This window comes from Somniosus microcephalus, chromosome 9, assembly GCF_052327205.1.
Source record: "Somniosus microcephalus isolate GS21.2 chromosome 9, FLI_Smic_1.0, whole genome shotgun sequence".
Lineage (NCBI taxonomy): Eukaryota > Metazoa > Chordata > Chondrichthyes > Squaliformes > Somniosidae > Somniosus > Somniosus microcephalus.
In genome coordinates this window covers 62,550,967-62,578,530 of record NC_140995.1, presented here as the reverse complement: position 1 = coordinate 62,578,530, position 27,564 = coordinate 62,550,967, and the positions used below count along the sequence as shown (strand labels likewise).

Genomic DNA, 27,564 nt, shown 5'->3' with positions numbered 1-27,564 from the left:
GTGCAGCTGAAACATTTGTCGAAAATATACAAGACTGTTTCCTGACTCAACACGTTAATGAAGTAACTAGGGATAATCATATATTGGATCTAGTGTTTAGTAGTGAGCCTGACCTTGTATCAGGCTTCCATGTGGGGGAACATCTGGACAACTTTATACAGTTCCAATTGGCTAGTAGTACTAAAGGTACTGAGAACCTGCAACTTGTACCAGATTTAAGAGGAGCAAACTTCACCAAAATTGGCAGATGATTTGGAACGGGTAAATTGGCTAACCCTCCTGGATGGTGATGAGACCGATGTAGAATATAAATGGAAAGTTTTTAAGAACAAGATACAAAATGTGGAAAACAAAATATGTACCCAAAGTCAAAAGAAAGAAATGTGGTAAGAAAAACCAAGGTGGCTGACTGATTATGTACAAAGACAAATAAGATGTAAACAGAAATGTTTCTATAAATTAAAGACATTTAATACTCAACTAAACAGATCTGAATACCAGGAACAACTAAAGAAAGTGAAGGCTGCTATTAGATCAGCAGAAAGGCTAATGGAAAAGAGGATCGTAGGTAACTGTGGAAGTAATGGGAAAAGCTTTTTCAGTTATGTGAAGAATCAGAACAGTCAAAGACTGTATTGGACCATTGAAGGGTACTCAAGGACAGGTTACAAGAACTCACTTATGGCGGAAATATTAAATGAGTACTTTGCATCAGTCTTCACTCTTGAAGATGATGCTCAACTATTAGAATTTAATAATGTTACTGTTACTAGCAAAACTGGTATTAACATAGCTGAACATATTGTTTTAGAAAGAATTAACTTGAAAACAGAGCAGCCGGGCCAGATGATAGCCACATAAGATGGAGCATGGGAGATGGGCATGTGCTGTGCGAGCCCCTCGCCTGTATTTTTAATAGCTCACTGCACTCTGGAATGGTTCCTATAGACTGGAAGGAGGCTAATGTAGTCCCCATCTTTAAAAAAGGTGACAAGACAGACCCGAGTAACTATAGGCCCATTAGTTTAACAACAGTAATAGGTAAGATGCTTGAAGGAATCATTAGGGATGCAATATATGAATACTTGGTTAGAGAGGGACATATTAGGGACACCCAACATAGCTTTATAAAAAGGTCATGTCTTACAAATCTAATTGTATTTTTTGAAGAAGTTACAAAGTTGGTGGATGAGGGAAGTCCAGTAGACAGTGTCTACTTAGATTTCCAAAAGGTACTGCATAAGAGGCTTCTCTAAGATCGAAGCCTCTGGTATTAGTGGTAATATATTGAGCTGGATTCAGGACTGGCTGGCAGGATGTAGGCAAAAAGATGTGGATCTGTTTGGAGACCGGTCACCAGTTGTGTCCCGCAGGGATCAGTGTTGGGACCGTTGCTCCTTACTATTTTTATTAATGATCTGGGTGTAGGTGTTGGGGGCACAATCTGCAGATACCACCAAGGTCTGTGCGAGTGTTAGAACTGTAGATGATGCTCGCCTGCTTCAGGCAGATCTTAATGTGTTGGGAGATTGGGCTCAAGACTGGAAAATGATGTATAACTTAGATAAGTGCAGGGTTATGCATGTGGGCAGGGCAAATGCTCAACATTTATACACCCTTCAGGGAAAGGCATTAAAGGTGAACATAGAAAGAGATTTGGGCATTCTAGTGCATACCCTCATCCACCAACTTTGTAACTTCTTCAAAAAATACATTCTAGTGCATATTGGAGGGTAGCTAATGTTACCCCACTATTCAAAAAAGGTGGTAGAGAGAAAATGGGAAATTACAGACCGGTAAGCCTGACATCGGTAGTGGGGAAAATGCTAGAGTCCATTATAAAAGATGTAATAGCAGAGCACTTGGAAAACAGTGACAGGATCGGACAAAGTCAACATGGATTTACAAAAGGTAAATCGTGCTTGACTAATCTACTGGAATTTTTTGAGGATGTAACTAGTAAAATAGATAAGGGAGAACCAGTGGATGTGGTGTATTTGGACTTTCAGAAGGCTTTCGATAAGGTCCCACATAAGAGATTAGCGTGTAAAGTTAAGGCACATGGGATTGGGGGCAAGGTATTGACTTGGATAGAGAACTGGTTGGCAGATAGAAAGCAAAGAATTGGAATAAACGGGTCTTTTTCAGAGTGGCAGGCAGTGACTAGTGTGGTACCGCAGGGATCGGTCCTTGGACCCCAGCTATTCACAATATATATTAATGATCTAAACAAGGGAACTAGATGTAATATCTCCAAATTTGCAGATGACACAAAGCTGGGTGGGTGTGTGTGCTGTGAGGAGGATGCCGAGAAACTCCAGTACGATTTGGACAGGTTGGGTGATTGGGCAGAAGTATGGCAGATGCAATATAACGTGGATAAATGTGAGGTTATCCACTTTGGTGTCAAAAACAGGAAGGCAGATTATTATCTGAATGGCAATAGATTGAGAGAAGGGGAAGTGCAACGAGACCTGGGTGTCCTTGTGCACCAGTCGCTGAAGGTAAGCATGCAGGTGCAGCAGGTGGTTAAGAAGGCAAATGGTATGTTGGCCTTCATAGCGAGAGGGTTTGAGTACAGGAACAAGGATGTCTTGCTGCAGTTGTACAGGGCCTTGGTGAGACCACATCTTGAGTATTGTGTGCAGTTTTGGTCGCCTTATCTGAGGAAGGATATTCTTACCATGGAAGGAGTTCAGAGAAGATTCACCAGGCTGATACCTGGGATGGCAGGAATGAAGTATGAGGAGAGATTGGGTCGATTGGGCTTGTACTCGCTGGAGTTTAGATGAATGAGAGGGGATCTCATTGAAACTTATAAAATTCTGTCAGGACTGGACAGACTAGATGCAGGGAGGATGTTCCCGATGGTCAGGGAATCCAGAACCAGGGGCCACAGTCTAAGGATAAGGGGTAGGCCTTTTAGGACAGAAATGAGGAGCAATTTCTTCACCCAGAAAGTGGTGAACCTGTGGAATTCTCTACCACAGAAGGCAGTAGAGACCAATTCATTAAATATATTCAAGAAAGAGTTGGATATATATCTTAAGGCTAAAGGGATCAAGGGGCATGGGGAGAAAGCAGGGAACGGGTACTGAACTTGGATGATCAGCCATGATCGCATTGAATGGCAGAGCAGGCTCGAGGGGCCGAATGGCCTACTCCGGCTCCTATCTTCTATGTTTCTATACATCCTTAAAGGTACATGAGCAATGCCATGTAGTGATAGCTAGAGCAGATAAGGGTGTTGGGTGTAGCCATATGACAACTGAATACAAGACGAGGCATACTGTTTTGTCCTTGTACAAGACCTTAGTCAGGCCGCACTTGGAATACTGTGTCCAGTTTTGGTCTCCTCGTATGGTGGGTGATATTGAGGCTTTGGAAAGGGTGCAGAGGAGGACCACTAGACTAATTGCTAGTCTAAAGCATCTTAGTTATCAAGATAGGCTAAAAGAGTTGGAACTCTATACCTTAAAGAAGCGTAGACTTAGGGGGGATCTGATTGAGGTTTATAAAATAATGAAGGGAATAGATTGTGTTCCAGCTGACAGTTTATTTCAATTAAATATGTTAGGCAGGATCAGGGGTCACTAATTTAAGCTATATAAGGCTAGATCTAGGTCAGATGCCAGGAGGTGGTTCTTTTCCCCAGAGAACAGTGGACCTCTCGAACAGGCTGCCATCTCGTGTGGTGGTCGTGGACTTGCTGAATTCCATCAAGCGAGAGCTAGATTTGTTTCTGGCTGGGGCGGATATCACTTCTTACAGAAGGTAAGTACTGCATGGAATTCAGGGCCAGAATGTTCTCCTGGACTAGTTTCAATCACCTAGATGGGTCGGAGAGGAATTTCCCAGATCTTTTCCCCCCCAAATTGATCTGGGTTTGTTTCCTTGTCAGGAGATCACATGGTTTCAGGTGGGGTGGAGTGTATTTGCTGTGATACACAAGGTATCACAATTGTGTGAGACAAGCTCGATGGACCAGATGGTCTTTACCTGTCCGTCGTTCATATTTCGCCTAGAAGGGAGATTATGTTTCGATATGAAATCAGACTCAGGATTCCAAGAATTAATTGTACGGCATCTACATTTTACCTTGATAGAAAAACAATAGAATAAAAGGCCACTAGGTATTTTATTAACCTCGCAAGAGGACATAAACCAGCCACCTGGACGGTTATGCATATCAATTTGAGTCACTAACATATTCCAACACTTCTAGTGATGTTTGCACTTGTAATGCCAGAATGGCTTCGCTCATATGTGTCTAATTGGATAGGCTGGGGGGGGGGGGGGGGGGGCGCGTTGGTACTGCCACGTGGATGGTAGCTGGTTTGACTTGCAGTTCAGCTGGCCAATCCTTGGACACAAAGATGGGGGAGGGCTTGCGATCAAGCCTTTGCCTTCTTGTTTAACTAAGGAAGAAAGAAATACGTGGTCTCCAGACACAGGCTGGCCAGAATCAGACACTGGGAATGAGGGCTGTCTCCTTAAACTTAGTATCGACCAGTTTCAGGGAAATTAATGGTGATGAGGATATTTACCCCAGTAATAGGGAGTAACTCAAGGAGCGTTACAAAATAGGTTGAAACTCACTGTAATCGTTACTCTGTTCATTTACAGATTATATGGAAAATAATCAGCTTGCTAATTTATAATTGGCCTCGTCACAATAGTGTGTTTATCTGTTTGACTGTTAGCAGATAGGCACGGTGTAAGGTGGAACATATGTTATTGTAGTTCACGTAACAATGGGTTTTCACTGTTATAACCCTTCTATTCACGCTAAGATACAAGTAGATATTGAACAGTAAAGTTAAATCCTGATCGTAAGGGACATGGAGTCCACTTATAGGAGAGACTGGTCATTTTTTTTAATCATTAATTCTCAGGATGTGGGCGTCACTGGCAAGGCCGGCATTTATTGCCCATCCCTAGTTGCCCCGAGAAGATGTTGGTAAGCCTTCTTTTTAAACCGCTGCAGTCCGTGAAGTGAAGGTGTTAATTTTTTGTAGTGGTTTTTGATAAAGCTGAGGCCAATTCAGAGGGCAGTTAAGAGTCAACCACGTTGGTGTGGGACTGGAGTCACTTATAGGCCAGAGCGGGTAAGGATGGCAGATTTCCTTCTTCGAAGAACATTAGTGAACCAATGGGGTTTATAGTGACAATCAGACAGCTTCATGGTAATTTTTTACTGATACCAATTTTTTATTTCCAGATTTTTAGTTAAAATTCTCAAACTGCCGTGGTGGGATTTAAACTCTTATTCTCAGGATTATTAGTCCAGGGCTCTGGACTACTGGTCCAGTAATATTACCATATACTACTGTGCCCAGTCATGCTGAATTGAGGGAATATCTAGTGCAGACTTGAAATTTGTTTCTATCTGTCATACAGGACAATACAGAGTCTGGACCATGATCCTAGCTAGTAAGACACCTGGCCATGGAGACAAAGCTAATAAAGAGCTTAAGCTTTCCTCTTGTGGTTTACAATACCATCTCAATCCTGAGGTGCTTTACGACCATGTAACAGACTGAAGACAGTGTTGTCTTATCTTATACGTAAACACAGGACTAGCTTTTTGATATGTGAATGCTACTACTGGCTTGCACAAGTCTATTGCACTATCCTTTGGAATTAAATGAGATACTTAAAAAAAATCTTAAACAACAAGCTTTCTAGGTCATTCTATCAACAGTTTCATCAGTGGACTGGCAGTTTAAAAAAAAAGTGCCTGACGGGGAGCGATAAAGGCTAAAGAAAGTGTACTGACTTTTGCCTATTTACTCCATATCATAGAACTTGTCTTAATAAGATAAGTGAAGCAACAACAAAATGAATTACTACTGGTGAATCTCTTGTGGCAAGACACACGGAGTCTAGACCAAATGCAGTCTTCAGGTGAAGCAGTGTTAAAGAGCAGCAATAATTGTATCAGGCATAATTCGATCCCCAGGCATACATTGTCCTTTCTTTTAAAAAACACCCTCCCATCAGTGATGGTGCTTCAGTGTCATCACTGGCAGGAGGGTGTAATCACAGCATGACAAGTTTACATAGGCAGTTTCCATTATAAATGTGATTACATATTACATAGGATATATGGCACAGAAACAGGCCATTCGGCCCAACTAGACCATGCCGGCGTTTATGCTCCACACGAGTCTCCTCCCATCTTTCCTCAGCGAAATCTATCAGCATAACCCTCCATTCCCTTTTCCCTCATATGCTTGTCTAGCCTCCCCTTAAATGTATCTATACTATTCGCTTCAATCACTCCCTGTGGTAGCGAGTTCCACATTCTCACCACTCTTTGGGTAAAGAAGTTTCTTCTGAATTCCCTATTGGATTTCTTGATGACTATCTTATATTTATGGCCTAGAGTTATGCTCTTCCCCAGAAGTAGAAACATTCTCTCTGTATCAAAACCTTTCATAATTTTAAAGACCTCTATTAGGTCACCCCTCAGCCTTCTTTTATCAAGAGAAAAAAAAGAGACCCAGCCTGATCATCCTTTCCTGATAGGTATACCCTCGCATTTCTGGTATCATCCTTGTAAATCTTCTCTGCACCTTCTCCAGTGCCTCTATATCCTTTTTATAATATGGCGACCAGAACTGTATGCAGTACTCCAAGTGTGGTCTAACCAAGGTTCGATACAGGTTTAGCATAACTTCCCTACTTTTCAATTCTATCTCTCTAGAAATAAACCCGAGTGCTTGGTTTGCTTTTTTTTATGGCCTTGCTAACCTGTGGCGCAACTTTTAGTGATGTGTATTTGTACTCCGAGATCCCTTTGTTCCTCTACCCCACTAGACTCGCACCCTCCAAGTGATAACTGACCTCCCTACTCTTCCTACCAAAATGTAACACCTCACATTTATCTGTGTTGAACTTCATTTGCCAATTTTATGCCCATTCTGCAAGTTTAATAATGTCCTCCTGTAATTTGTTGCAGTCCTTCTCAGTATTGACTGCCCACCCCCCAATTTGGTGTCATCTGCAAATTTAGAAATTGTGTTTTTGATTCCTAAGTCTAAATCGTTAATGTAAATTGTGAACAAGACTTTTGAAATCCATGCTGACTATTCATTATTATATTTTTGGTTTCTAGATGTTCTTCTATTTTCTCCTTTAGTAGGGATTCCATTATTTTTCCTACCACCGATGTTAAGCTGACTGGTCTATAATTCCCTGGACATGTACAATCCCCCTTCTTAAATATCAGTATTACGTTAGCTATCCACCAGTCCTCTGGCACTACACCTTTCTAATGAATTATTAAATATGTGTAGTAATGCCTCTCATAGATAAATAGAAGATAGGAGCAGGAGTAGGCTATTCGGCCCCTCGAGCCTGTTCCGCCATTCAATGAGATCATGGCTAATCATCCAAATTCAGTACCCTGTCCCTGCTTTCTCCCCATATCCCTTGATCCCTTTAGCCTTAAGAAATATATCTAACTCCTTCTTGAATATATTTAATGAATTGGCCTCAACTGCCTTCTGTGGTAGAGAATTCCACAGGTTCACCACTCTCTGGGTGAAGAAATTCCTCATCTCAATCCTAAATGGCTTACCCCTTATCCTTAGACTGTGACCACTGGTTCTGGACTCCCCTGCCATTGGGAACATCCTTCCTGCATCTAGTCTGTCTAGTCCTGTTAGAATGTTATACATTTCAATGAGATCCCCTCTCGTGCTTCTAAACTCTAGCAAATATAAGCCTAATTGACCCAATCTCTCCTCATACGTCATTCCTGCCATCCCAGGTATCAGTCTGGTGAATCTTCGCTGCACTCCCTCCATGGCAAGAACATCCTTCCTCAGATAAGGCAACCAAAGCTGCACACAATACTCAAGATGTGGTCTCACCAAGGCCCTGTACAACTGCAGCAAGACATCCTTGCTCCTGTACTCAAATCCTCTCGCTATGAAGGCCAACATACCATTTGCCTTCCCAACCGCCTGCTGCACCTGCATGCTTACCTTCAGCGACTGGTGCACAAGGACACCTTGGTCTCGTTGCACTTCCCCTTTTCCCAATCTATTGCCGTTCAGATAATAATCTGTCTTCCTATTTTTGCCACGAAGTGGATAACCTCGCATTTATCCACATTATACTGCATTTGCCATGCATCGGCCCAATCACCCAGCCTGTCCAAATCGTACTGGAGTTTCTCTGCATCCTCCTCACAGCACACACGCCCACCCAGCTTTGTGTCGTCTGCAAACTTGGAGATATTACATCTAGTTCCCTCGTCTAGATCATTTATATATATTGTGAATAGCTGGGGTCCTAGCACCGATCCCTGCGGTACCCCACTAGTCACCGCCTGCCACTCGGAAAAAAAAACCGTTTATTCCAACTCTTTGCTTCCTGTCTGCCAACCAGTCCTCTATCCAAGACAGTACCTTACCCCCAATCCCATGTGCTTGAACTTTACACGCTAATCTCTTATGCGGGACCTTATCGAAAGCCTTCTGAAAGTCCAAATAGACCACATCCACTGGTTCTCCCTGATCTATTCTACCAGTTACATCCTCAAAAAATTCCAGTAGATTAGTCAAGCATGATTTACCTTTTGTAAATCCATGTTGACTTTGTCCGATCCTGTCACTATTTTCCAAGTGCTCTGCTATTACATCTTTTATAATGGACTCTAGCATTTTCCCCACTACCGATGTCAGGCTTACCGGTCTATAATTCCCTGTTTTCTCTCTCCTACCCTCTCCTACTTCTTTTCTAGATTCTTTTAAAATGCATGGATGCAATCCATCCGGACCAGGGGTTTTATCCTCCGAGTTTGATTAGTTTATTTAATATATTCCCCTTTTTTTAATTTTAAATGCACTTCTCATTACTAATCTCATCATCCAATGTCATGTCTATCTCCCTGGTAAATACTGAAGCAAAATAATTATTTTATATTTCTGCCATGTCTCTATCGTTACCTGTGGTATTATCCTGCCTATCCCGGAATGGTCCTATTCTCATCCCAACCTTCCTTTTTTATTGATGTGCCTGTAAAATATTTTACCATTTTGTTTTATGTTCCTTGATAATTTAATTTCCATAGTTCCTCTTTGCCTCCCTAATTGTTTTTTTGACATCTCTCCTAATCTTTTCATATTCTCCCTCATCATGCACTCCCCTGCTGTCTATGTACTTAATGTATGCCTCTTTCCTTACCCTCAATTGTTCCTTTATGGCTTTATTCATCCATGGAGTCTCATTAGTGTTTAGTTTGTTCTTTCCTTTTAGCGGAATATATTTTTCCTGCACTCGGTTGTAAATGTTTCCATTGCTGTTCTACACCATTAACCAGAAACTTAACTGGACCAGCCACATAAATACTGTGGCAACAAGAGCAGGTCAGAGGCTAGGTATTCTGCGGCAAGTGTCTCACCTCCCGACTCCCCAAAGCCTTTCCACCATTTACAAGGCACAAGTAAGGAGTGTGATGGAATACTCTCCACTTGCCTGGATGAGTGCAGCTCCAACAACACTCAAGAAGCTCGACACCATCCAGGACAAAGCAGCCCGCTTGATTGGCACCCCATCCACCACCTTAAACATTCACTCCCTCCACCACCGGCATACCGTGGCTGCAGTGTGTACCATCTACAAGATGCACTGCAGCAACTCGCCAAAGCTTCTTCGGCAGCACCTCCCAAACCCGCGACCTCTTCCACCTAGAAGGACAAGGGCAGCAGGCGCATGGGAACACCACCACCTCCTAGTTCCCCTCCAAGTCACACACCATCCTGACTTAGAAGTATATCGCCGATCCTTCATCGTCGCTGGGTCAAAATCCTGGAACTCCGTACCCAACAACATTGTGGGAGTACCATCACCACATGGACTGCAGCGGTTCAAGACGGCGGCTCACCACCACCTTCTCAAGGACAACTAGGGATGGGCAATAAATGCTGGCATTGGCAGCGACACCCTGATCCCATAAACGAATAAAAAATATATATATTGTTGCCCTTTTTTTTCTGCCAAGTTCTATTCTCAGCCCATCAAAATCAGCTTTTCTCCAATCTATTAACCTGGTTTTCATCATACTTATGTCCTCCTTGATTATCATCTTAAAGTGTATTATGTTATGGTCACTATTGCCTATATGTTCCCCTACTTTTACTTCTCTTATATGCTCTGGTTCATTCCCCATTACTAGATCCAATAGCGAATCCTCCCTTGTTGGGCTTTTTACATAAGCAAAATACTGCGGATGCTGGTAATCTGAAATAAAAACAGTAAATGCTGGAAATACTCAGCAGGTCAGGCGTTCTGGGTCATTGACCCGAAACATGAACTCTGTTGCTCTCTCCACAGATGCTGCCTGACCTGCTGAGTATTTCCAGCATTTTCTGTTTTTATTTTGGGCTTTCTACATATTGGGTTAGAAAGGTGTCCTGTACACATTTTAGGAACTTCATTCTCATAACCCCTTTACCTACCTCTTCTGTCCAGTTAATATCGGGTTAGTTGAAATCCCCCATGATTATTATTCAATTTTTGTTTTACTTATTTCCCTAATTTGTCTGCATATTTCTTCCTCCACCTCCCTTCCACTATTAGGTGGTCTGGAGACTACGCCTATTAGTGTGATTGATCCTTTGTTATCTTTTATCTCTATTCATATGGATTCTATTTTTGTCTTGCTGATATCTGCATCACTTTTTTCTACTGCCATTACAATATCCCTGATAAGTATAGCTACTCCACCTCCCCTTTTTCCCTCCCTATCTTTTAAATATGTTATACGTGGACATAGGAATTTACAATGGAAATATAAAAATAAGGACAGAAGGAATGTCTTTTAATACACCCCCATTAACCCTGTTTTGTTGTCTAAAGTTTGGCATTAAGGGGGTAAATGTGTAATTTTGGAACAAAGTCAGTGGAGGAGATGCTGCATTTTAACCTGGTGGAATATTGCATCAAAACAATATAAAGTGGAACTGGACAGAAAACTTCCGCCCCTCTCCATCGCTCCCCAAAAAATCCCTCACAGCTAGGACAGTACCTATTCTCGCTAAACTCTGTGCTTTGGTCTGTTGCACCAATTAAAAAATTTAGTCCAGGCTGTTAAAAAGTTTCACTTTAAGTGCAGTGGTCACTGCTGTGATTTAAAACAAGATATTTTCAGCACACTTGTGACTTTTTGCACAATATACATGTTTGTCAAAGTGAACTACTGTGTACTGTGAATCACACTGCAACTGTCAGGAGATTACCAGAGAAAACTGGTAGGTGACAAACATTTGAAAACCAGAAAGACATTCTCCTCTCGACCCACTGTGAAAGGAGCTGAAAATACACGTGAAACACAAAAGCAGCAGACTCCAAGTGATAGGAGACAGCCTCAGCTTGGAAATATAGGCACTGAGAGACCTTTGCGGCAAGATCAGCTTGTCCCATCAGAAAATCTCCCAAAGTTCATAAGAAAATGCACTTTTCTTGCTATTCACGAACACTCTCGGCACTTGTTCGACCAAGATCCCCAATTGCAAGGTGCTCTTTGTAATAGTTGCAGCCAATTTAGATTAGTTACAATTTTTAAACGAGTACACATCCACCACTGGAAAATGCTCTCTCTCAGAAGGGGGAACATTATTTTGCATCTTGCGTTCTGTGATTAGCAAAGGGCGAAACGTTGCTGGTATTTACTCACTTCGTAGACCAGAGGCACAGGGGCTGAGTGAGGCCCGTGGGGGTAAGGTGCAGTGGTACGGTGGGGTGGTGCTGAACAGGATGTCATTCGGCAGTGCTTGTTCAAGCATTGAACTTCGGGAGCTGTTGTATGAAGAGCCTCGCCGGTTACTACATATGCTTTCATCAGAGAGCGTGCGATACAGCGACTTCTTCGGTGACAAATTCCCAGAAACAGAAATCTTCACAACATGGGAAAAGAGAAGACAGCAGCATTAAACACAACCTACATTCTTCCACTGAATGTTGCAATACAATGGTATCCAAAAGTTGTATTTGGAGTGTAAAGGAGTGCTGCATAATTTCAATTACATTAAAAAGAAAGTATCTATTTTACAACCTCTCCTTACAACATTTCTGATGTTTGATTCTGCATTGCTATTCTTCCCTGAAAGCACAAACTCATGCTAGGGTATGGTTTTCCCAGGCTAAGGGTCAGTTTGGCTCGCTCTCACCTTGAAATCAGATGGCTATGGGTTCAAGTCCCACTCCAGAGCCATGAGCATGTAACCCAGGCCGACACTTCAGTGCAGTGCTGAGGGGATATCAGCAGGATATCAACAGTGTGGGGCACCGTACCAAGTCCTCACTGGATGTCCATATATGCACACATTCCAGCATTTCCCCCTCCCTAACCCAGGGGCACTTGACCAATTGTAGAACTTCTACTGCCATCCTGAATGGTAAGGGTGTGGAATGTATTACCAGAGTTAGTGACTGGAGCAGAGACCATGTCAACATTTAAGAATGGGCTGTAAAGGTGATTGAAGGAAAGAAGAATGTAGGGATAAGGGAACAGGGTGGCTACATGGAAATAAGAGAACCGCTTGTGTGGAGAGTACATTCCAGTATGGACTGGTTCTGTATTGCAATTTCTACATAATTCTAAGAATTAACTTTGGGATACGCCACAGATTGAAGCTGGCACCAAAGAGGATGATGCAGTTACCAACTGAGCCACAGGGACTGTTCATGCCAATGGATTGAAAGCAAAACTGATCATATTGTTTTGGTTACAAGTTGATTCACCTATCTACTGTAGTTAACATTTACAAGGTGGGCATTTTAACAGTTTTTAAAGCAAGTAGAGTGTCAGGGAGACTGTTAAAAATCCCTCCCCCCCTTTCCTCTGATTTTGTACTTACTTAAAAACTGTTAAATTTCTAACATCTTCCAGTTCTGACAAAAGGTCATCAACCTGAAATGTTAACTGTTTCTCTCTCTCTCCACAGATGCTGCCTGACCTGCTGAGTATTTTCAGCATTTTCTGTTTTTATTTAATGTTTACAGGGATACTTCTCCCCCAAAACTTCCAGAAGTTTATAGGTGAACAACGACCAGCAAACCTGTACTTTCTAGGCTTCTTATGCTGGTTGTACGCGGCGTGCATGCAATGTACCACATCATTTAAATGGAACTGTCAGCCTTCAACCTCCTTTGTGATATGTGAAGAGCATGGTAATCTCCACTGACATCTGAAATTTGGAGGGCTGGGGGGTGGGGCAGAGGGGAGGTGGTTGATGTGTAACGATCGACAGCTGACTACATATCCTGACAAATGCTCTTCGTAATGTCTTATAGCAGATTTCAAGTAACTAATTATACATTACACAGTTGCTGAAATCTTGATAAAATCAAATAAACCTTTTAAAACCTAATGACAGTGATGGCTCCCAGGAAAATGTGAGGCCAGCAGCCCTGGCAGTATTTATTAAAAATCATCCTTTGCCCTGCTTGATTTTAATAAGAAATGACTTTATTTTAATATCATGCCTTTCTGCATTGATTAACAGCATGTGATGTGCAGCCTTATTTAGATAATAACAAAGCACCAAGGATTTTGGAATAGAGAAGAAAGCTGTATCAGCGTAGGCTGTTGGTGCTTCAATGGGGTATGGTAGCATAGTGGTTATGTTACTGGACTATTAATCCAGAGACCTGGTCTAATAGTCCGGAGGCGTGAGTTCAAATCCCACCACGGCAGCTGGTGAATTTAAATTCAGTTAATTAAATACATTTGGAATTTAGAAATAAAGCTAGCATCAGTAACGGTGACCATGAAACTACCGGATTGTCGTTAAAAACCCAACTGGTTCACTAATGTCCTTTAGGGAAAGAAACCTGCCATCCTTACCCGGTCTGGCCTATTTGTAACTCTATATAGACCCACAGCAATGTGGTTGACTTTTAATTACCCTCTGAAATGGCCAAGCATGCCACTCAGTTGTACCAAACCGCTACAACAAAGTCAGCACTGTGGGAGTACCTTCACCACAAGGACTGCAGCGGTTCACCACCACCTTCTCGAGGGCAATTAGTGATGGGCAATAAATGCGGGCCAACTCACATCCCGTGAACGAATAAATTAAAAAAAATGGACCTTGCCTTTTATGTTTAACATAAGAACATAAGAAATAGGAGCAGGAGTAGGCCAATCGGCCCCTCGAGCCTGCTCCACCATTCAATAAGATCATGGCTTTCTGTACCAAGAATGTTCAGATACTGCCCTGTCAAGATCTAATCCTTCCTCCACAAGAGCCAATTGGGTCTCTCACCAACCCATGACTAACAGCAATTCTTCCCATTTTTGTCACTGACTAATGAGCGCCGTACTTCAGTGAGGCTCCCATCTCCCTCTCACTGAAGTGCAGCATTCCTGCCACCACCAGCTGCTCATCTGTTGCCCCCATCATCAACTGACAAGACTCACTTCCAACCATGGAAGTGACCTTTACTAAAGTCACTGAGGGGGACCATTTGCTCTCTTGTGATATAAAGCCAATCCCAGTGTTTTGGCACAATTTGCGCACATATGCAAGAGTCTTTTCTTTCCGATAGTCTGTGGCCTAGAAATTCAGTATAGCCGCGTTTGGGGCGCTAAAGTCGGGCGGCCGCTAAAGTTTGCGCCCGGCGCAAAGTCGCGCCACCTTCGCCGATATTCAGTCGCATCGCCCCAAGAGGTTGCTGCTGCGCTAAAACAGGCGATGCACGACTATCTTCAGGCGCTAAGCCGGCGGTGCTGAGCGATACCCCCGAGGCCGGGCGCAGCGCAGGTGCGGCGAGTTGTTGATTGACGGCAGACACTCTGGCGCCGGTCAGCTCTTAAAGGGGGAGGGTGGATTTGTTTGCCTGCCACGCCCTGCACACTGCAGCCCTCAATCTAGGCCTGACCACTTCTGCTTCATCTGCACAACGCCCAGGGCTATGGAGAAGGCCAGGGAGAGAGCGCAGCGCTTCAGCGACGGTGACCTGAGGGTGTTGGTTGGCGGAGTGGAGCGCAGGCGCCATGTTCTGTTCCCAGAAGGTGGCAGGAGGCCGCTGCCCAGCGCCTACCGGAAAGCCTGGAGGGAGGTCTCAAACAGGGTGTCTTCCAACAGCGTGGTTGCCAAGACTCCTGTGCAATGCCGGAAAAAGTTCAACGACCTCACTCGGGTTGTCAGGGTGAGTACCCTTTCCAGTGTCCTCCTCATCCCTGCATGTGCACCTCACTTTATGGGCAAAGGGACCTGAAAGCCCTAATGGCCAGCCCTCATCCAGCAGCTATGGGACTGTCATGAAAATCACTTGCACATTCAGCACTTTACACACTGTACAAGCTATTCGACCATGGGAGGCAGTGCAGGCAAGATCAGGGCTTGACACTGTCAGGGCTATTCCACCATGGGAGGCAGTGCAGGCGAGGTCAAGGCTTGACTCTGTCAGGGCTATTCCACCATGGGAGGCAGTGCAGGCAAGATCAGGGCTTGACACTGTACTTAGAGGCCGTCCTTTCTCTTGCAGGCCAAGGTGGCGCACAACCGGCGGAAACGAAGTGAGACCGGGGGAGGCCGTCCTGACGTCAAAGAGCTCTCCGACCTCGACCAGCGTGTGGAGTGCATTATGGCAGGCCGGCTGATTGGCCCCGTCGCCAGTGGAGATGCCGACCCTGTTCTGGGCACCAATGGTAAGGGCATCACCTTTTTGACCTCTCTCGTTCCACTTGCGCCTCAGATCAACATCCTTTGCCACTGTCCGACCAATGCAGTGAATGGCAGCACTCATGCCTCCCTCGCTGCCGCCCTGTCCTCACTCTAAAGCTACTCTTGTGCCTTCCTGCTTTCAGATGGTGAATCGCCAGGTGAGGAGGCGGGCCCTCAAGCTGCCACTGTCAGCGCTTCCGAGTTCGAGGAGGAGGAAGAGGAAGCCGGCCCATCAGTGCCACCCTCAGCCGCGCCAGCCCATGGCGATGAAGGGGACACGTCTTCCCTGGAGGGGAGCCGGGGGGAAGGGTCGGAGGAGAGTGAAGCTCCGGGGCCCAGCGGGCTGCAGCAACGCGGGAGGGGTGGGGAAGCTCGGCGGACTTCTCCCCAGAGGGTGAGTGCAGCCTCCAGTCCTGCGATGGTGAGCGCAGAGGAGGTGCGGCTCCTGGAGGAAATGGCCGTCCAGGCTGAGTGCAGGCACAATGAGCTCATGGCTGCAGTGGCAAGGATGCCTGACTCCATTGAGTCTTTGTCAAGGAGTGTGCAGCAATTTGGAGCAGCACAGGCCAGGAGTCTGCAGGGCTTCGCGGCAGCACAGGCGACTTCGAGCCAAGTGCTCAGTCGTGCTGTCCATTCACTGGCTGTTGTCATGCGGACACAGACCAGGGCCACACGGGCACTAACTGCTGCCACCCTCGCTGGATCAGCCAGGCATCGCCAGGGCACTCGCCGCGCAGCAGCAGCCCAGCAGTCTGTTCTTCAGCTGTTTGCTGCGCATGCTGCAGTGCTGGCCCGTGCGAGTGCTAATGTATCAGGCGACCAGGGAGCACCTGCGATCTGTCAGGTTGGCACCATTCCTGCAGCCGACACTGCCACTCCGCCATTGCAGCTGCCACGAGCCGCTGGACAGACTGCTGCCGCCCAAGCAGAGTTGGAGCAGTCAGCCCCTCCAGGGCCAGAGCTGGTGCAGGCCGACCCCCAAGGGCATCTGCCGTCTCGCCATCTGACCCTCAGCAGCCTTCCCCCAGCCTTGCTGCAGCCACTGGGCTCCCATTGAGGAGGAGCTGCAGGGCGGGCAGGGGCCAGGGAAGGATGCGAAAGGCATCGCCCTCGCAGGGCAAAAAGTAGAAGGTCTGCACAAATGCTTTGTGGTTGTTGAAAGGCCGAGACTGGTGTCTTTCTTTGTTTTTGTAAGGCCGAGACTGGTGTCTTTCTTTGTTTTTGTAAGGCCGTGACTGTTAGTTTTGTGTTTTTGGAGGGGGCTTCTCCACATGAGGTTGTAATGTGGGAAGGGCAGAGGTTTGCAATAAATTAATGTTCTTAAATTGCACTGTGCATGTTTTTTCTGGCAAGTCCTGGTTGCCCTGCACGGCTGAGGGCTTGTGGAGCGGCTACATTCATCTGCTGACATTGGCACAAGCCATTCCCTGAGAGGGGGCCTAGAACCGACGTTCAATAAGCCGGCGACGGGCAGCCCTTACACGTTCTGCCTCCCTCCTGTGCTGGTCGTCCTTCTCCTCCTCCTCCTCCTCCTCCTCAGGTGGTCCTCCAATCTCTGGTGGCAGTGGCTGAGTCCTGCGGATAGCCAGGTTGTGCAGCATGCAGCACACGACCACGAAATGGGAGACTCGCTCCGGCGAATATTGTAGGGCTCCACCGGAACGATCCAGACAGCGGAACCGTTGCTTCAGGACGCCGATTGTTTGCTCAATGATGTTCCTGGTCGCTTGATGGCTCTCGTTGTATCCCTCTTCAGCAGGGGTGCTGGGCGCACGGAGCGGGGTCATCAGCCAGGTACACAAAGGATAGCCTTTGTCCCCGATAAGCCATCCTCGTGGGTGAGGCTGGGCCTGGAACATGTCTGCCACAGAAGTCTGGCGCAGGATGAAGGCATCGTGGCTGCTGCCTGGAAAGCGGGCACTGACAGCTAGGATGAGCTGCCTGTGGTCACACACCAGCTGGACGTTGAGCGAATGGTAGCCCTTCCGGTTGCGGTAATCCTCGGAATTCTCCAGAGGTGCCCGCAAAGCCACTTGCGTGCAGTCAATGGCGCCCTGCACCATGGGGAAGCCCGCGAATGCTGCAAAGCCCATTGCACGCTGTTGCTGCTTGGCAAGGGCCATGGAGAAGGAGATGAACTGACGTCTCCTTTTGAAAAGGGCATTGGTCACCTGGCGGATGCAGCAATGCACGGCGAACTGGGAGATGTTGGAAATGTCCCCAGTAGCGGATTGGAAGGAGCCGGTGGCATAGAAGTTGAGAGCCACCGTCACCTTCACTGCCACCGACAGAGATGTCCTGCTCCTCAGATGTGGCTGCAGATCACCGCCAAGCAGGTGGCAGATCTCTGTGACCACCTCCCTTCGGAATCGCAGCCTCCGAACACACTGCTCGTCAGACATGTTGAGATAGGAGAACTGCTGGCGGTATACCCTGGGTGGGTAAGGCCTCCGTTCCAGACGCCTGTTGCCCCCTCTCCGTCTAGCCAGGACTGCCACTCTCTCACGGCATCTGTGAGCCCTTTGGATGCAATGGAGAAGGCCAGCGTTTGCACCCATTGCAGCCCCCATTATATGTTAGCAAACAATGATATGTCAATGAAGGCAAAGACAAGTGGAAAGATGTGGCCTGAAGCCACAAGTACCTGTCCGAGTGTTGAGCCAAAGCAGAAAGCTCTCTACCTTGGTCTCTCTGCAAAGATCCGTCTCTCAAGAAGGAGTGCTGCGAAATGGCAGCCTTTTCTAGTGCAGGAGGAGTGCCCTTTAATTTGCGCCCCCCGCGCCCCGCATCGACTGAGCACCGTTCCACTCTACCAGTCGCTAGGGGCGCCAGGCGCACAAGAGGGCGTCGCGACTGAATTTCCGGTTTGGGGCGCACAAAGGGCGTTGCACGAGGAAATGACGTCAGGATCTGCGCGCGCAGCTGAGCACGCGCAAAAACTTTGCGCCGCCGCTAAATCGTGAGTGAAGTTGGGGAGAGGCGCAGATCGCGCTGCGCCCGGCCGCTAGCCGCCTAGCGCCCGACATCTACTCCTCCTAAGGCGCTACCGGCTGGCGCAACCAACTGAATTTCTAGGCCTGTGTGTCCCACGGCTCTGCCTTTGAAGGCAGCACTGCCCAGGTAAATGAGGCGGCGTAGATAGCATGCGAGGCCAGGAGCACCACCTTGCATTTCCTGCCTCTGCACAAAGCAGTGTCGGTGGCCAGGCCGAATGGCTGCCATGACCTCCGCTGGCCGTCAGTATCTCCCATTTTATTCTGCCTGCGGACGGAATGAGAACTCAGCTCAATCCAATGATGCAATTTCCCCATTGCTGCCGCGTACAGACATTCCCGATACAGTGGAGAGTCACGAAGCAGACTTCAGCTTTGTATGGAAAGCCGATTTCAAATTATTTTAGTCACTGTGTATTTCTTCGGACGTTGGCAAATCTGCCAGGTGGTATACATTGGAAAATTCAGCACAAGATCTGGGTTATGTTGGAGAACTGCTACCATTGGAAACTGGTTTGCAATTAAAGTGAGATACAAGAGAAAGTTTGTAAGTCTGCTGTCTCACCTATTTTATAATCTCGTCATCTGCATGTGCTGAGCTGGAGAGTGAGGGGTGCTCACAAAACACAGTTTGTATAACTAACACATGGAGGCTGCAAATGTGACAAGGCAGTTGACAACACGAGGATCTGAGGTGGAATTATAAACCACTCGAGCTCCACCCAGGTGGATTATCAATTGATGATGTGTTTTGTCATTAAATCAACTGGTTTGTCATGGGGTTGGATCTACCCTTTTATCAGGAATTTATTTTTGCTGGCAACAGAAAGCAATCAAATCCCAAAATCAGAATTACCAAGTGGTGTTTCTGGCCACGATTTGAGGTAGTTGAAAAGGTTACAGCAAATCAGCTGTGGGTGAATATATTACAGGATTAATAGAAATTACAGCACAGAAAGAGGCCATTTGACTAGTTATTCAACAAGTCATCTACTCTAATCCCATTTACTGCTCTTTCCCTGTATCCTTTTATATTGTGCCTTTTTAAAATAATTATCCAGTTCTACAGCCTCGAGAGCCACATGGTAAAGCACTCTGAGCCTTAATAATCTGTGTAAAGAACTGTTTCCCGACTTGCCCTTTTGCTCTTTAACTGATAATAGTTTGTGTTCCCTTGTTAGCAATTTACTATTTTTCCACTGTGTAGCCTCTCAAAACCTTTAATAATTTTGAACATTTCTATTGGATCCCCTTTGCCTTCTCTGTTCCAGTAAAAAAGAAACTAAGTAACAATGCAACCACAGTGCTTCTGTGTGTGTGTGTAGGGATATTCTTGAAGTCAGCAGTTCAAGGGTGTAATATTCTCACAAAATATCCAAATCAAAGCATTGCCTAAATGAGACAATATTGATGGCAGGATTAAGATCAGATACAAAGGTTTATTTGTTCCAATCATATGAAAACTTTTATTTTACAAAAACACTTACTCATACAACTCACAAATTTGGAGCTGTGGGGCAACAATTTCTCAAGTTAAGCTGCTCAATGTCTGTGAAACAGAAGCCTCCAATACTGGCTAAGTATCAAGTGTCTCCCTACATTTTCTCTCCTTTTAAATTCCTCCTCCCATCCCCTAACCTTCACTGCCTTGATACTGGCCTCTGGCACCACACCCAATTGACAATTCTTTATCTGTCAACCTGAACAGTGAATCATCAGTCTACCCAGCTGTGCAGAAAGATGAATGAATGAACTTGCATTTATATAGCACCTTTCACGGCCTCAGGAGGCCCCAAAGCACTTTACAGCCACTGAATTATTTTTGAAGTGTAGTCACTGTTGTAATGGAAGAAACGTGGCAGCCAAGTTGCACACAGCAAGATCCCACAAACAGCAATGAAATAATGACCAGATATTTTTAGTGATGTTGGTTGAGGGATAAATATTGCCCAGGATACTGGGGGTGAACTCCTCTGCTCTACTTCAAAATTGTGCCTGGGATGTCCACTTGAGAGGGCAGACAGGGCCTCGGTTTAACGTCTAAACCGAAAGATGGCATCTCCAACAGTGCAGCGCTCCCTCAGTACGCACTGGAGTGTCAGCCTAGATTTTGTGCTCTACTCTCTGGAGTTGGCCTTGAACCCACAACCTTCTGACTTAGAGGCGAGTGAGCCACAGTTGACACAAGATGGCGACCATGCCTCATCCTGTCCACACCCAGTGTTCACACTCCCACTTACTATGTGGGCTGCTGTATAGCAGTCAACCTCCAGATCCTGGCCAACTTTCCCTTCCCTAACCAAGGGACACGACAAAAAGCCACACTGCTCCAACTGAGATCAGCTAACTCATCACAGACCATGGATCCAACCTGGGACCTGCCTGCTGCATAGTGGAGATCGAAGCTTCATCTCTGAACTATGTGATTATGCTCGAGAACATTGCTGTGCACTGAAGCACCAGCACATTCCGCCACAGACCAAAGGGACACAGATTTCAACCCACACTGTCAAATTCTGAATCTCAGCTACACCACTCCAGTGGGCTGCACAGAAAGTGGATCTGAGCAGAGCGTTTTATTTGGGAATTTGGAAAGAGTAGGAATTTGGAGAAGGTGGTGAAGGAGTTGTTGCTTTTTGCCTACACTACTTGTAGTGCTTTGTGTTACAGGTAGATATTTAGTTTCAGCACCCTTAACTTAATCTAGATCAAGTCAGTAGTCAAGAAGCTACACTGTAAACTAAGTTACTTAAATACAAATTTAATTAAATGAAACAAGATCATATAGGGTGGTAGTGCAGGCGGTGTGCCGCAACTGCAGCATGTGGGAGTTTGTGGAGAGCATTGTGATCCCGGACAACCATGTTTGCAGTAAGTGCCTGCATCTTCAGGAACTTCAGCTCAGAGTTTTTGAGCTGGAGACTGAGGTACAGACATTGCAGGGCATCAGGGAGGGGGAGAGTTACCTGGACACTTTGATCCAGGAGGCAGTCACACCCCTTAGGTTAGGTAGTGGTACAGGTCTGATTAGTGGTCAGGGACAGGAGGGTGTGACTGCAACTCAGGCAGGTAAGGGGACCCCAGGTGCAGTGCTGGAGAAACCTCAGCTTTTCCCCTTGTCCAATAGGTATGAGATTCTTGCTGCCTGTGTGGATGAGGGAAAAGCCTGCAGGATGGATGAGCAAGCTGACTATGGCACCATGGTGCAGGAGGTCATTCAAGTGGGGGGAGTGAAAGGGAATGTAGTTGTGGTAGGGGACAGTATAGTCAGAGGGATAGATATTGCTCTCTACAGCCGCGACCGAGAGTTCCGAAGGCTGCATTGTCTTTAACCCTGGCACCCGGGCAGGCATCTCCTCAAGGCTGGAGAAGAACTTGGAGTGGGAGGGGGAGGATCCGGTTGCCGTGGTCCACGTAGGAAGCAACGACATAGGTAGAATTAGGAATGAGGTTCTGCTGAGGAACTAGGATCCAAATTAAAAAGCAGAACCTCAAAAGTAATAATCTCTGGATTGTTACCTAAGTCACGTGCAAATTAGCATAGGGACAAACAGATTAGAGGTTTAAATGCGTGGCTCAAAGAGTGGTGAGAGAGGAAGGGGTTTCAGTTCATGGGGCACTGGCACCAGTACTGGGGAAAGAGGGAGCTGTTCCATTGGCACGGGCTCCACTCCACTTCGACTGGGCTGGGACCAGTGTCCTGGCGAACCGAATAACAAGGACAGTAGACAGGGCTTTAAACTAACGAAAGGGGCGGGGGGGGGGAGCAGTAGGATTCAGGAAAGAGTACATTTAAAAGCAGCGGGAGAAATGCTAAAGCTCTAGAGCAGAGTTTTGGGTAAAAATAAGCATAGTGGGTTAGGAAGGGACAGAGAGTAACAAAGGTAATAAGACATCAGTAACTAAGGTGACATCAGGGAAAAATAGAAATAAGTCAAAGCTAAAGGCACTATATCTGCGTGAAGCATTCGCAACAAAATAGATGAATTAATAGCACAGATAGAAATGAACAGATTTGATCTAATAGCCATAATGGAGACGTGGTTGCAAAGTGGCCAAGGTTGTGAATTAAATATTCCAGGATACTTAACTTTTAAAACAGATAGGCAAAATGGAAAAGGAGGAGGGGTAGCCCTGATAATAAAGGATGGGATAAAGACATTAGAGTGAAAGGATCTTCGCTCTGAAAATCAAGAAGTAGAATCAGTTTGGGTGGAGCTAAGAAACAGCAAGGGGCAGAAATCATTGGTGGGAGTTGTTTATAGGCCCTCAAACAGTAGTTGTAATGTAGGGCAGAGTATAAATCAGGAAATTAGAGGCACATGTAACAAGGGTAATACAGTAATCATGGGGGACTTTAATCTACATATAGACTGGCAAACCAAATTTGCAGTAATAGTGTGGAGGACGAATTCATGGAGTGTATGCAAGATAGTTTTCTAGATCAGTATGTTGAGGAACCAACTACGGAACAGGCTATTTGAGATCTAGTATTGTGCAATGAGAAAGGGTTAATTAATAACCTTGCAGTAAAGGGGCCTTTAAGGAAGAGTGGCCATAATGTGATAGAATTTTATATTGAGTTTGAAAGTGACTTAGTTAAATCCGAAATTAGGGTCTTCAATCTAAACAAAGCAAACTACGTAGGTATGAGGGGCGAGTTGGCTAAGGTAGATTGGGAAACTACATTAAAAGGTATGATGGTAGACAAACAATGGCTAGCATTTCAAGAATTAATACATAATTTACAACAAATATACATTCCTTTAAGGCACAAAAATTCCACAGGAAAAGTGGTCCAACCGTGGCTAACAAGAGAAGTTAAAGATAGTATTAGATCAAAGGAAGAGGCTTATAATGCTGCCAAAAAGAGTAGTAAGCCTGAGGATTGGGAGGATTTTAGAATTCAGCAAAGGAGGAATTGATAAAGAAAGGGAAAATAGAATATGAGAGTAAACTAGCGAGAGACATAAAAACAGACTGTAAAAGCTTCTATAGGTATGTAAAAAGGAAAAGATTAGCAAAGGTAAATGTGGGTCCCTTACAGGCTGAGACAGGGGAAATTATAATGGGGAATAAGGAAATGGCAGAGAAATTAAACAAATATTTTGTGTCTGTCTTCATGGAAGAAGACGCAAAAAGCTTCCCGGAAATAGTGGAGAACCAAGGGTCTAGCGAGAATGCTGAACTGAAAGAAATGAGTATTAGTAAAAAAAATAGTACTGGAGAAATTAATGGGACTGAAAGCCGATAATCCCCTGGACCTGATGGCCTACATCCTAGGGTTTTGAAAGAGATGGCTATAGAGGCAGTGGATGCCTTGGTTGTCATTTTCCAAAATTTTATAGATTTTAGAACGGTTCCCGTAGATTGGAAGGTAGCAAATGTAACCCCACTATTCAAGAAAGGAGGGAGAGAGAAAACGGGGAACTACAGACCAGGTAGCCTGATATCAGTTGTAGGAAAAATGCTAGAATCTATTAAGGACGTGGTAACAGGGCGCTTAGAAAATCATAATATAATTGGACAGAGTCAACACGGATCTATGAAAGGGAAATTGTGGTAAACCACTGTTTGTATTCCACTGTGTACATGCCTGGACATGCCTCGGCTGACTCCTCCCACAAGTCCTAGTATAAAGGGGACTGCTCCCCAGCCCTTTGTATTTCTGGACCGGTCGACCACTCGAGGCAGACCTTCATTCTTTTGTTAATAAAAGCCTTTAGTTACTCTCTTAACTCTCAGTCTTTTATGAGTAATTGATAGCGCATCAATTTTATTAACAAAATTTTTATAATGGAGAAGATCCTCACACCAGCATGCCTGGACTTAGATCATCGGGAGGCGGACTCATCCACCAAGTTTACTCACTGGCTTAAGTGTTTCGAAAAATTCCTGACCGCCTCCGCAGCAATCAAATCGGACGAGGACAAACTGGATGTCCTGACCTCCAAAGTGAACCACCGAGTGTACTCGGTCATCCAAGACGCGACCTCGTACGCGGACGCTATCAAGCTCCTCAAGGACCAGTACACGCGCCCAGTGAACGAAGTGTACGCCAGGCACCTTCTGGGGAGTCGTAAACAACAACCTGGGGAATCGACCGTGGAATACCTTCAGGCACTGTCTGTGCTTGGCCGGGCCTGTGGTTGTAAGGATGTAAAGGCCGCCGTGTACACAGAGGAACTTATCTGGGACGCTTTTGTAGCGGGCCACAGATCCAATTACACCCAACAGCGACTGTTGGAGCAGAGTGACCTCGACCTCAACAAGGCCTCTGAACTCGCACTATCATTAGATGCAGCCTGCCGGGGCATGGATGCCTACTCCTCTGCACCGTGGACGCCGCGGGGAATGACAGCCTGGGACACGGTAGGACCGCCTCATAGCGCCGTGCCACCCCAGCCACACCCCAGCAACGGCCCAACTACCGCAGCAGTGTCCCAAGGCCAGACAGCAGTGCCCCAAGGCCAGAAATGCTACTTCTGTGGCCAGGCAAAACACCCCAGAGCGCGCTGCCCAGCGAAAAACGTGATCTGCTCGGGCTGCGGGAAGAAGGGACACTACGCTAACGTCTGCAGGGCCAAAGCCACCCCGAACCCCAGCAGCGCCGCGTGTGGGCCATGCGGGCCGCCATCTTGGGCCTCCCCGGCCATGTGCGAACCACCGGTACAGCAGCCATTTTGGACGCCTCCAGCCACATGGGGATCATGGACGCCGCCATCTTGGACGACAGCCGGAACGCAGCAGGCCCCCAACACCGCCTCATCTGATACCCGCAGCGACACACCGACCCCTACGCTGGCATCCGTTACACTGGACCAAGCGAGACCGCACCAGCTGGCCAGTTCCACAATGGACATTAAGGTAAATGGCCACGATACAATCTGCCTTTTTGACTCTGGGAGCACGGAGAGCTTCATCCACCCCGACACGGTGCGGCGTTGCTCTCTCCCAGTCCTGCCTGCGCACCAGCGGATTTCTATGGCCTCCGAGTCCCAGTCGGCGGACATCGGCGGCTACTGCGTAGTGACACTCGTAGTAGACGGGACCGTGTACGATCATTTTAAACTTCTGGTCCTGCCCGACCTCTGCGCTGCCGTCCTGCTGGGGTTAGATTTTCAGTGCCACCTTAAAAGTGTTACGATGGCGTACGGTGGACCCCTACCCCCACTCACAGTCCGCAGCCAGCAGCTCCCAAATTGCCCGCCGCGCACCAGGTGCAACCTCTCCACACTCAGAGTCACCCCCCCCCCCACCACTGTTTGCTAACCTCACCCCCGACTGTAAGCCCATCGCCACAAAGAGCAGGCGATACAGTGCCGGGGACAGGGGTTTCATTAAAACCGAAGTGGAGCGGCTCCTGAAGGAAGGGATTATTGAGGGCAGCACCAGCCCCTGGCGAGCCCAGGTTGTGGTCGTTAAGACCGGCGAGAAGCAGCGCCTGGTCATCGACTACAGCCAGACAATAAATCGCTACACCCTGCTGGACGCCTACCCACTCCCCCGCATAGCTGATATGGTCAACCAGATCGCGCAGTACCACGTCTTCTCGACCATTGACCTGAAATCAGCGTACCACCAGCTCCCTATCCGCCCTGAGGACCGCCAGTATACTGCCTTTGAGGCAAACGGCCGCCTCTACCACTTCCTTAGGGTTCCCTTTGGCGTCACCAACGGGGTCTCCGTCTTCCAAAGGGAGATGGACCAGATGGTAGATCAAAATGCGTTGCAGGCCACTTTCCCATATCTGGACAATGTGACCATCTGCGGCCGTGACTTGCAGGACCATGACGCAAACCTCGAAAAATTCCTCCGCACCGCCCAACTCCTGAACCTGACATATAACAAGGAGAAGTGCATATTCCGCACAAACCGCCTCGCCATCCTTGGCTGTGTTGTGGAACACGGAGTCATCGGCCCCGACCCCGACCGGATGCGTCCCCTTATGGAACTCCCACTGCCCCACTGCCTCAAGGCCCTGAAGAGGTGCCTAGGGTTTTTCTCCTATTATGCCCAGTGGGTCCCCTACTATGCGGACAAGGCCCATCCGCTGATCAAGTCCACCTCTTTTCCCTTGACGGCGAGGCCCGCTTAGCCTTCCACCGTATCAAGGAAGACATTGCCAAAGCCACCATGCACGCAGTGGACGAATCCATCCCCTTCCAGGTGGAAAGTGACGCGTCCGACTTTGCCCTGGCCGCTACCCTCAATCAGGCGGGGAGACCCGTGGCCTTCTTTTCACGAACCCTCCAAGGCCCGGAGACCAGACACTCCGCTGTTGAGAAGGAGGCCCAGGCGATTGTGGAGGCTGTGCGTCATTGGAGGCACTACCTGGCCGGAAAACGATTTACCCTGCTCACTGACCAACGTTCAGTTGCTTTCATGTTTAACAACAAGCAGAGGGGCAAAATCAAAAATGACAAGATCTTGAGGTGGAGAATCGAACTTTCCACCTACAATTACGAGATCTTGTACCGGCCCGGGAAGCTCAATGAACCCCCGGATGCGCTATCGCGTGGCACCTGCGCCAGCGCGCAGATCGATAGACTGCGGGCCCTCCACAATGACCTCTGCCACCCGGGGGTCACCAGGTTCTTCCACTTCATCAAGGCCCGCAACCTGCCTTACTCTATTGAGGAGGTCAGGACCATGACCAGGAACTGCCAAGTCTGCGCTGAGTGCAAACCGCACTTTTATAGACCAGACAGGGCCCACCTGATAAAAGCCACTCGCCCCTTCGAGCGCCTGAGCGTTGATTTTAAAGGGCCTCTCCCCTCCTCCGACCGCAATGTGTACTTCCTCAATATTATTGATGAGTACTCCCGTTTCCCGTTCGCCATCCCCTGCCCGGACATGACCAGTGCCACGGTCATTAAATGTCT

The 27,564-nt window shown here is 46.8% G+C and overlaps 1 protein-coding gene across 4 annotated transcripts in view; it reads right to left on the bottom strand.

Moving 5' to 3' along the window:
* Positions 1 to 27,564, bottom strand: part of sipa1l2a (signal-induced proliferation-associated 1like 2, genome duplicate a) — a 547,440-nt gene that overhangs the window by 61,385 nt on the left and 458,491 nt on the right. For all 4 annotated transcript variants that reach the window (XM_085996661.1, XM_085996664.1, XM_085996662.1 and 1 more), the window contains one exon: positions 11,690 to 11,909. In XM_085996661.1, coding sequence (XP_085852787.1) covers positions 11,690 to 11,909 — 220 coding nt within the window. The remainder of the gene's footprint in view (positions 1 to 11,689; positions 11,910 to 27,564) is intronic.